The 11,539-nt window shown below is 41.0% G+C and overlaps 2 protein-coding genes across 2 annotated transcripts; both read left to right on the top strand.

The window, feature by feature from the left end:
• Positions 1 to 1,441: 1,441 nt before the first annotated feature.
• foxe3 (forkhead box E3) lies at positions 1,442 to 3,355 on the top strand. The gene has a single exon (XM_026159435.2). The coding sequence runs from the start codon at positions 1,584 to 1,586 to the stop codon at positions 2,832 to 2,834; it is 1,251 nt and encodes a 416-aa protein (XP_026015220.1). The 5' UTR covers positions 1,442 to 1,583; the 3' UTR covers positions 2,835 to 3,355.
• Positions 3,356 to 7,566: 4,211 nt separating this feature from the next.
• Positions 7,567 to 9,968, top strand: foxd2 (forkhead box D2). Its single transcript, XM_026160193.2, has 2 exons — positions 7,567 to 7,847; positions 7,944 to 9,968. The coding sequence occupies exon 2, from the start codon at positions 8,042 to 8,044 to the stop codon at positions 9,143 to 9,145; it is 1,104 nt and encodes a 367-aa protein (XP_026015978.1). The 5' UTR covers positions 7,567 to 7,847; positions 7,944 to 8,041; the 3' UTR covers positions 9,146 to 9,968.
• Positions 9,969 to 11,539: the final 1,571 nt, after the last annotated feature.

The following is an 11,539-nucleotide window of genomic DNA, read 5'->3' as shown; positions in this document are numbered from 1 at the left end:
CGCCTGTCTGAAGCTGTTAGCCACTGGCTGTGAGTAGCTAGCTGGGCTTAGTGTTGTCTGAGCTGTGGCTGGGTGGGGAGGGGTCCAGTCATCTGTGGGAAGAGGTGGCAGCTCCTGTGTGCTGGCAGAGAGAGGGTGATCGGGGGGAAAAGGCATCTGGGAGAAGAGTGGGCAGCGATGATTAATAGCTTTGGTCTGGCTGTTGTCAAAACTTTTTTATTTGTGTTACTCATGTTGGAAGGAAAACGAGCCATCTCGTCTTTCTTCTTTTGAACATCATCGCTCTGTCTCCATGGATCTGTTCTACCTAGTTGTCAATGATTTACCACATATTTGTACAGTAATATTTGGGAGATCAACTAAAAGGAAAAACAACAAAAAATATTCCAATATGGTGTCTGGCAAATGCATGCTCCCAGTTTAGTTTGTCATAGATTTGACCCTTCTACCAAAAAATGTAACCTTGTGTGATGTGTTGTTGTTGAATTTGATTTTTGGTGATTGCGTGACTTATAACACTGCTCACGTAATATTTACTTATGAACTCTTCGAGGGATTCCACCACTTCTATCCTGGGTTTTCCTTTAATTTGTTGCTTGGATGTCATTGACATTATTAAGCTTCCCTTCAGCTCGCTTCAACACCTTAACCCACATTTTAAACACTGGTAGTTCATCTCTGTGCGTTTTACCTGTGCAATTAACTTCAGCCTTCTTTTTTGCCTGAATGATCAATTAAAAGCACTTTCAAGTTCTGGTCTTCAAAGAGTGTTGTCTGCATACCAACTGTGTGCACAACCCTGTTTTTACTTCAAAATCCATAAGATAACACCTCTCCTCTACACCACGGGGAGTGTTTGATTATCACTCTCCAAAAATGAAAATGAAATGAAGGGATATTTACTTTTCTTGCCCAAAAGCTTTGATAGCTCAATTGCTTGTTTTCAGTGGCTTGTTATTATTTTTCAATTGGTGGATTGGCTGTTGGGTTTGGAGTAGCATGGAGCAGCTCTCCGAGTGTTGTTTCTGCCCTGGATATACACACAGGCATTAGTGAAAGCACAGAGAGAGCAGCTGAGATAAAGACACACAAGGAGAAAGAGAGAGAGAGAGACAGAGAATGCATCGCCACTAAAATTTTTGTTAGTGTCTCAAACATTACATCCATGTGAGAATGACAAATAAATGCAATATTATTGTTTGGTTCTGCCATATACGGGCCTCTTCTGATTAAAGATGTTAAATCCTACAATGTAAAAATACAACACTTTTTACAATCTAAAAATTTAGCATTACATGCAAGTCTTTGTATTATATAAACAGCAGTCTGTTAGAAAATTGTCAATTTCTGGGTGAGTACTCGGTGGGTCCTCCTGCCTCAGTCGTCACTGGCTACTCAGTGGCGTCATTCCTGCCCTGTCATATAAAACTGTCAACGCCTTTCTCTCACCTGAACTGACACACACACTACCCCAAACACCAGGGCAGGATAGGGGCCAGAGCAAGGGGCTGTACATGCACCTGGTTGATTCTTTCCCCTGCTGATCATTTCGACAAAAAGGCGATCGTTGCATTGGTTCTTTTATGAATCTAGCAAATTATTCCTACTTCTCTGGCATGTGCAACATGACCGCAGAGCAATCACCTGCCGAGGCAAGTCCTGTTGTCATGTCTCCAAATGTGAGCCTGGACTCGCCACTGCCTCCGCCGCCTTTGATGCTGCAGGCCCGGTCAAAGGAAAGCATTTTGATCAAGTCCGAGCCCCGAGGAAACAGTCCCAACACGGAGGACGGAGGCGCTCTGGGTCAGACTGAAGAGCACCTGCCCTCGGGGAGCCGCAGGAGGAAGAGGCCCGTCCAGAGGGGGAAGCCTCCCTACAGCTACATCGCTCTCATCGCAATGGCCATTGCCAACTCCCCGGAGAGGAAACTCACCTTAGGGGGCATTTATAAGTTCATAATGGAGCGCTTTCCTTTCTACAGGGAGAACTCGAAGAAGTGGCAGAACTCAATCCGCCACAACCTCACGCTCAATGACTGCTTTGTGAAGATCCCCCGGGAGCCCGGCAGACCAGGTAAAGGCAATTACTGGACGTTAGACCCCGCAGCTGAGGACATGTTTGACAACGGAAGTTTTTTGAGGAGAAGGAAAAGATTCAAGCGCACAGACGTTAGCACATACCCCGGTTACATGCAGAGCTCCAGCGCTTTTACGCCGACGCCAATGGGAAGGCCTTCGTATCCAAACGCCCTGTATGCCGGCATAGGGTCAGGTTACGGCTCTCAGCTGACGGCCACATCCCCACACCCAGCCATGCTGCATCATTACCAGACCTCTGCTGGAGTCAGCCAAGGACAGCCGCGCATGTTCAGCATCGACAACATCATCAGTCAGCAGACGGTTGTGCAGAGCGGCCCAGTTGGGGACCTCAACTCCCAAGCGCTGGGACTGGGTGGAGGCGATCTGAGCACTATGACCTCCAGCTGCTCGGTAACCGGCGCCGACCCGTCTGCTTGCTTCCAGACTCAGACTGTCAACCCGTCAGCGAACATGCTGAGCAGAAACAGCGGGAACCTTTCATCCAACCTGACCACCGGGTACCCATATTCCTCTCCGGCTTCTCCTCCAAATCTACCCACCATGACCCAGTCCGGATTCTCCCCGGGCAGCTCCCAAGTGTACTGTACGAGCAACCGGCTCTCCCTACCGGCATTGCGCCCGAGCTCCTGCGCCGAGCACTCGGAGCAGCTACTGGGCCTCTCCAGCCCCATGAACTACAACAACACTTACATGAGACAAGCCAACTTTGCGTCAGGATTAGAGCGGTATATGTAAGATGAAAACTAAAAACTTAATTGAGTGCAGACAGGAAGGATTCTAGACCTAAATTGCCCATTAAAGGAAAAAGCCCCAAATTAATCAGAAGAACAGCTTAAAAATAAAAGGTCCATATTATTCAGTCAGCATAACAATAAATAATAGATTTAGTTCACGCTGGAATTTCGGAATTTAATTTTTGCCAAGCTCAAAAGGACATGACACAATAAGACCGAGCCTCACTATGAAACATTCCTATTTGAAAAGGTGTAAAGCCATTTAGTTTGACACATTCCATGAGTGTATCTCAATATGTACTAATCTGTGAAACACTGCTTTCGTATTTCCTGTATTTTGCCGTTTGTTTTTAAGTTTACATGTTTCTTATAGACTTATAGACTGTTCACGTCTGCTGTTTCACGTCTGCTGTTTTTTTATGTAAATATTGTGCTGATGTAAAGACTTTATTAAAGGAAGGGTGTTAGCATTACACGCGACAAAGGATATAAAAAGGAAATAAAAAGGATTTTTACAGTAAAGTAAATGTAGCCTTTTTCCTTGACCATTTAAAACTTTAAAACTATGAAAATGGGTAATATTTATTTTTAAAAGATTCCATGTCAATACAAGCTAAAATCTATGAACACAGTTTTCTTACATTGATTTAACCTAAATTGGTGTGAGAAAATATTAAACCAGTTCACAAATAAACCACTTTAGTCAGTTCTTTGGAATGAATCATTGCATCACCACGAATCACCAATGAACCATTCAAAATCCACACTTTTAAAATGACGTCTTGAGTTGGGTACAGGTAGACTCGAACTTTCTGTGTTCAAATGCACGAATGAATAATTATATTTTAAATGTATTTCACTGACATAATCAATAATAAATGACATAAAACAAATAGAGTTTTTATTGAGAAGTGTTCAATTAAAAAACTAGACTCAAAACTAAAAATAAAATCATCTTTACCATCATTCTTGAATTTGATACCAATCACATGGAATTCAGGTTAGCAAAGATGCATGGCGATTTAACAAAGATACTCAAACTGTAAAAATAAATAAATAAATGCCCCAAAACCTGCATTAAGCCTTTTTTTTAAATTTGTTAATTAATTATTAATTACTGTTATGCTATGTTAAGCATCCCTGCTATAATAATCTTTAATATCTTGTAGGCTTTTCCTCTTTATGGATTTTTACATGTAATTTTCTAGACTTGTGAATTGTAACAACAGCAATACAACACAAGAAAAGAAAACAACAAAAAAAGAGCCACATATGAGCCGTATTTTGTGGAAATTAATTTCCTGGTAATCTAATGAAATAAGGACATAAAGAAAGTGTGCACAGCAGTTATTGCCGGAGACAAAATATGTTTCAGACAACAGCTGGGACAATTTTTTTTTTATCTCTGGGATAAATTATCGTGTAAACAGTTATATGACTTATATTTGACTTATAATACAGATTGAAGAAAGGTGTAAGAAAAACATTCCGTTTTAGGCACCTGGGACAAATTTGTGGAAACGCAAACATACCCATGAGTAAAGCACTTACTTGCAAGTATAAACTGTAATGGTTGTTCCGTTTGAAGGATAAAACCCAACAATTTCTAACAATTCTAACAGAAAAGTCAAATTCAAAGTCCAGGTCTGCTCATCACCGCCCAAACCTCACGCCAACCAATCACAACAACCGTGTATTCAGCAAAAACGCCCCAAAACTTTTATTAGATAACTCTGAAGCGCTGAAGTCGCCGAAGGACTCGGACAGCTGCCTCACCACTAGGTGGAAGCAAAGGCACGACGTGTCCAGCTTGTATAATTTTCTCCACCCTCCATTAAGTTTTTTAATCATTAACTTTTTGAATTATGATTTACCCGAACATATTTTGAAGAGCAGTCACCAGTGAAAACACTTTCTGATTTTTTGAAATGAGCTTATTTAAATTTTTATTTTGTTGGTAAGTCTTGTTCGGTGTTCGTGTTTCATCACTGAGATGCAATCTCAATCTAATTTTCATATTCAAGTGCTGAAAAGTGCTTACGTCAACAAAACGCACTGAAGGTTTGAGACACACAATGTGACTGTTTAAGCAAAATGTTCTTTTTTAAGTATCCCAAAGGACATCCAGGAAAGCCACAATCCAGTCATTATGATCACATTTTTATTCTTTATTTGCCATCAATTTAAAAATAATATCCAGCAGGCGCTCATGTGTAGCTATACCAGGCTTCATTTACATTACATATGAGTTTTCAGCAGGTGTTAGTCTCACAGTACAATCTGCTCCCTTAACCTCAAGTCAAGCACTAACCGTCTATTCAGCCAGACAGTTTATTTCAGGAAGGGTTGTGTTGCACATCAACAGTAGTTGATATTTTATAGCCTAATATAGAAGTTATGTACTTCTCTGGCATTATAAAAAAAATAAAACTATATTAATTTTTCTAACAAAGGCTTTTGCATTGTATAAAGTGGTTTCCTCATTACGTGAGAATGTTTCAATAACCTCTGCCAGTCAGTGCAAGTTTTACCGATTTGCTGCTTGAATGAGTCACAGCTAGTCTCACCTGCGAGTGCAAGACTTTAATCATCACTGCTCTGCAAACAGCAGAGGGCGCCTTAACACCATAAACTGAAATAAGCCTCTTCTTTTTGAGAGTCGCAGAGAATATGAACTAACGCCTACTGAAGCTTTAAAAGATGATAACTTCTCAAAAGCTCCGGTAACTCTTACTCTTCTTACTTCCACGTGATTACACACGTAGCATTAAGTAGACTGACAATATTTTTACGTAAATATGTATATAATTAATTCATTGGTTATACTGTAAGTAAAAAAACCAGCATTAGTTATCAAATGAAGGCAATGCGAATTGCTACCCCTTCTGTTCGTAAGGCAGGTCATTGTGACATATGGTCGGTGTTTTAAAAGATAATAGAGGGAATAAATAAACAAATAAGAGCAATATTTTCGCTGACCTGTGAATAAAACTAAGGCTGGGCCTTGGGTTCCGTAAGAATGATCTAATATAAGTTAATGTGTTATGTCTCTTGGGTAGCTGTCAGGCAGGTGTCAGAGCGTCTATTTCAGATTTTTAAAGACTTGTGACAGGCAGGTCAGAGAGCAGGACACATAGATCAGCAAGCGCTTCCATGTTTAAGGTTACGCATGCTCGATTTGAACTTGCTCTATCAGTAAAAACAACACACACACACACACACACACACACACACACACACACACACACACACACACACACACACACACACACACACACACACTGTTCAAGAAAAGGCAACAAACAACATAAAGAAAACAAGTGTCGTCGAAAACGCATGAAAGTCTTGTTCTTTGACTTTCCCAAACCCAAAAACAAACAAACAAAAAACCCACCCTAAAAGCAAAAAATATGACATATATGAATCTGATCTGTTTGCTGTTTGACCTGTAGCTAGGATTAATGGGGTGCTGATGTAAACGCATTACAGTAATTCGATGTTTCTGCCCCATAATGAACTGGAATGCCCGCCTGCTTTAAATAAGCCCGCACACATTGCACTTTGTCATCTGCTCCTGGCCTTTCACGAAGATGAATTGAAGCAGGTTGCGGCACACTATACCCCCGTGTAACACTGTAAAATATGCAAAAAATGCCCACGAATAATGCTGCGAATTGTTGATGAGGAAAACACTAAACCCGTGAGAATTTTTTCTTCGTTTGAATCACGGAATTATGCGCCTGTCTGAAACCTTTCAGACAGTTGTGCATGCTCCGCTTGTACAACTTATTTATGCAGCACTTTGGATACTTGAATAAACAAAACGGATTTAAGGTTACGTTACATTAGATAAAATCGAAAGAAAAATGTAAATTACTGAACAAAAAAAAAAAACCAAAACGTGTCGAGGACTATTTTAGTAAAATATGTATATTTAAAAAAAAAATCTATTTCACACTCGGATTTTAAAGTGCTGTGCACTCTACTTCATAAATTAACCTCAATTAAAAAGCTTTATAACAATACTAGTAATAATAATAACTTGAGCTGCAGATTGTTATTATCTTTTCTTTTCCATCTTTTTTACTTTATGAACAGATTCAAAATTTTGATTTCTCTCAATATGCGTGCATTATTATTATTATTATTATTATTATTATTATTATTATTATTTTATTATTTTTATTATTATTATTATTATCATTTTATTATTTTTATTATTATTATCAATAATGATAATAATAATTTTATAATCTTTTTTCTGATCAGTCACCATCAGTGGTGCACCTTCCCCTGAAGTCACGGTGTCTTCTTTAAGTGAATCAAACACTTCATGTCCAGGTATGAAACTTTTTTCTTTCTTTTTTTAAAGTGAATAAGAAGCTACCAGTAAGACAGTTTTTCACTTTTAACACATACATTCACATACCTATTTCTTATATTCTTTTCCCTCTGATAAAGCATAAAATATGCACAGAATATTTGAGATCTTCGCACTTGGAGGTCTTAAAATATGTACATATACAAGGGAACAACTGATGTCGTTTCAACCTGTGTAGACTTGAGTGCTTCTGTTATTAGTATAACATTTTAACATATGATATAATATTCAAGAGCAAATGCAAATATTGTTTTTTGCTGGATAATTTCGTCCAGTTCCTGGTAACAGTGACTCAAAGACCACGTGATCAGCGTGGCCCTATAAATACCTTTTGAGCACTAAGGAGGATAGTGTGACAGTCTGGCTGGATACCTACCCAATCTTGTGCGTAAAAGCTTTTTTGAAAAGACATTTGGATGCCCCGAAGTAGGTTTTTGAACAATAAGAATAAGCTTGAAGTGATCACAGACGGAAACCATCGTGTCTGAGGAAAACACGACTTCTTATCGGTGCAAGATCGTTGATCTTTGACTCTATTTTTTTTACGCGTGACTCCCAGAAGTTTTCTCGATGAGAGCGTCGCACGGCCCCGCTTGACCAGACTCGGACTCCGAGGACACGCCAAATCCACAGGTCAAAGAGTTATTTGTCTTTTTCAATTTTAGCCATGTGTGATTTCGGTAGTTGGAGATAAAGCTGCAATAAAACCCTTGTGTGGTTGTAAGGCAGAGAGGAAGGGTGTGTGCGCGCTCTCGCTCTGTAGCCTCACCGGACGAGAGCAGGAGGAAATCTGGGAGAGAGGAGGAAGACAAGCGGCAACTCCAAGGATGACTTTAGGGACGGATATGTCCGACAGCTCTGCATTGTCCGAGGATGTGGACATCGATGTGGTTGGTGGTGACATATCGGTTGGAAAAGACGGAAAGTACATCCACCATGACTTCAACTTCGACAATGACTCGGACGATAATTACTCCCAGAACACGGCCGAGAGGGTTGCCTCTCCAGGGCTCAGCAGCTCTGACTGCCCGTCAGATCAGGTCGGGTCCAATGCAGAGACCGGGACTGCGATTGGGGACAAACCCAGAAAAAGTGCACTTGTGAAACCACCGTACTCTTACATCGCTCTGATCACCATGGCCATCCTGCAGAGCCCCAAGAAACGTCTCACTCTGAGTGAGATCTGCGAGTTTATTAGCAATAGATTTCCCTATTACCGGGAAAAATTCCCTGCGTGGCAAAACTCCATTCGTCACAACCTTTCCCTTAACGACTGCTTTGTGAAAATCCCACGGGAGCCCGGCAACCCCGGGAAGGGCAACTACTGGACTCTCGACCCGGATTCCGCAGACATGTTCGACAACGGGAGCTTCTTGCGCAGGCGGAAGCGCTTCAAGAGGCACCAAAATAATGATATCCTCAGGGACTCCGGTGGCTTTCTACCAGGATTTGGATATGCGCCGTATGGATACAACTATGGACTTCAGCTGCAGAACTTCCACGCAGCCCACAACCCTTACCACCCACACCACACAGGTGGTTCCTTCCCGTTCCCTAACGCCCCCTGCACCTTGCCCTCATCAGCCTCCATATTCCCCGCGCCGCATCATCTGCCCTCCCTTTTAGGGACCGATTTAAGAAAGCCTTTTTATCCTCAGCTAAGCCCCTCTCTGCCACCCCTCAAGACGGACTCCAGCGCCCCGAGTCGACCTTCGTTCTCCATTGATAATATCATTGGTGCAGCCAACTCCACCGCTTCTTCCTACAGCGCACAGCCGGGAAGCCAGGCTCAGATTCTGGCCATGCTGACCCCAGCACTGGCCTCTGCCTCAAGTCATTTGAACTTAGCACAGGAGAGCATATTACAACCTGGGCCGCAGAGTCAAACTTTTTCCAGTAAAACACCGAATATGAACACTTGCCCTTTTTAAGAAATAGGAGAAAAAGAAAAGACTGCCAGAATGCCCTCTGAATATTTTTCATGAAAAAAAATCAATTGTGGCGTCGTCCTCTGTGAAGGTAGGGTAAACATTCTTCGGGAAGTAAGAATGTTTCTTGTTCTCCCAGTTTCTTAACAGTGTACGAGGAGAGACAGGTTTATTTATAGGGTGTAAATATGTGTATAATATTGAGAGACAAAAGCAAGAGAAACTCGGAGAGGGAGCTTTTTAAATAATGCTGGCCTGCAGTGTGGCGTGTGGCCTTCAATTGTCAGTGGAGGGGAAAAAAGGAGTCTGTTATTTTAACATAAGTTAAATTTGTCCTAAGTGGTTACGGGGGATTATTTTTGATTTTTTTTTCCAAAATACAATTGAGAATTTTATTCTGATTTATATTGTTTTTTATTTTTATTTTGTGTCTATAGAAAAAGTGGCACTGTTGTTGAGATATGCTGACAAGAGACTGTAAACTCAGGTTTTTACTTAGAAAGCACACGGAGACAAAGGGGTGTTTCTGAAATTTAAAAAAATAACACTACAATTTTTCCACTATCACTCCCCCTGAATCTTCTCTACATGGTAAATTTGTGACAATATCATTTCATGTTGTCAGTGGACCCTTAGGCTATGTGACTTTTGGTATTAAAGAGCGTATTACCTCTCTCAATCTTTTAATTGTTCGTTCCTACCTATTCGCAATTTAATCTGTGAAGCATACAGTATGTCATGTGTTGCCAATAGAAAAACACCTAAATGTTCATAGGTCATTTTTGTTGTAATGACAAGAATAATAAATGTTTGTGACTTAAAGAAATGTTTTTTTTTATTGCATGGGAAGATGACCTTCAAGCAGACTCGACGCCATAGACTGAACAATAACGAATTGCATTCATGTTATATTTGCAACAATTTTTTAAACTGAAAACTAAATGTCGTAGATTTCATTGCATTTAAGCTACTTTTATTTATTTATTTATAATGACACTTACAGTCCATATCCTGCCCACCTGAATAACCCACAGTTTTAACGATGTATCAGTCGTTCAATTCCTAAATGTGACTAATTCAGGTGTTGATTTGACCAATTAAACCAATTTGGCGTCCTGGGCATGCAGTCCGCTAAATTAAGACTAATTTAAGCTGTGAGAAACGAAACCCACAAAATTCGGTTTTAAATGTTTCAAACACGGCTCGACGTTTATAACACTCAGGAATATCACGCAACAGTGGGCATGCATTCCCCTTGTGTGGCTCTTGCTCGCTTGTAAAGGACCATTTTCTAGCGACTTACAAAGGCTTTAAATGAATGGGAACATTAGCGGGCCTCGGCGGTCTGTAATTGAAAGTGAACAAGGATATACCCACGGTCTTTTGGGCTTTCGTTGCTAATTTGTAGCAGCATTTTTCACCAGGCTCCTAATCCACCATAATGCGGCTTTTTGGCCGTTTGTTGATGTTGTCAGTGTGGACCCCTGGCCCAGGGGAGTGAATGTGCGCACAGCGAGCGGTCCCCTGTGAGACCAGCCACATGCATTTGGACCCTGAAAAGCAATCTTCTCAAAAGGCCCTCGGTTTGCTCGGCTTTCATGTCATCTGTGTTGTCTCGGGATACGTTCAAAAGAAACAGTGGGACAAGTCCGGCTACAGAAAACAGGCCTATTGGTCTTTTTCAGAGTTGTTGGAGCACATGTTTCCAGACAGAAGCTGGTGTAAAGCCTCTTTTATTTACCAGATCTGTGCGCAAATGGTTAAATTAGTTTGTGGGTGTTTTGACAGATGATTATTAAGGATGAAGGGTGGGAGGGCTGACTCCTGTGTTTTCCCCTCAGCACAGCTCACTGAAAGTCTTTGAAACGAAAACCAACACATGACTACTTTCTTTACTCAGAAGCAGCCTTTATTTCATTTCTATTTCTTCTCCTCTCCTTGTTAGCTAAAATTGGACAACTAATAAAAGTCGCATACAGCTTTTGGGAAATCATTATGATTAGCGCCTCTCCCGGTATATCCACAGTGTTAATTGATATCCTCTATGTATAATTTGCAGAGTAAATGAGGTGGAAAAAACATTAGCGCACTATTGAGAGTTTTCTCCGCACGCCCACGCTGATAGGGAGTCATTATGCGCCGCATCAGACCATTAAAATCCACATCAAGCGTGTGCAGAGGTGGTTAAACGGTTAAATAACGACAGGAACGAAAACGAAGCCAATAAAAATCGCGAGACTTTTAATGCAAGCTACAGATCCGCCACGGGGAGGTTCATGCAGAGGGAAAGAGCTTTGAAAACGGACCATTTGAGACTGAACTAATTTGTATGGATTTTCAGCTCGAATGCGCACTGACCATCCAAGCTCCATCTCTGCTGTAAGATTAAAGGCTTGT

The sequence above is a fragment of the Astatotilapia calliptera genome, chromosome 23, assembly GCF_964374335.1.
Source record: "Astatotilapia calliptera chromosome 23, fAstCal68.1, whole genome shotgun sequence".
NCBI classification, from domain to species: Eukaryota; Metazoa; Chordata; class Actinopteri; order Cichliformes; family Cichlidae; genus Astatotilapia; species Astatotilapia calliptera.
This window is presented reverse-complemented; position numbering and strand designations above follow the sequence as displayed.

Excerpts from the sequence above, each read along its gene's own strand:
- foxe3 (XM_026159435.2), top strand. The coding sequence starts at position 1,584 with ATGAATCTAGCAAATTATTCCTACTTCTCTGGCATGTGCAACATGACC.
- foxd2 (XM_026160193.2), top strand. The coding sequence starts at position 8,042 with ATGACTTTAGGGACGGATATGTCCGACAGCTCTGCATTGTCCGAGGAT.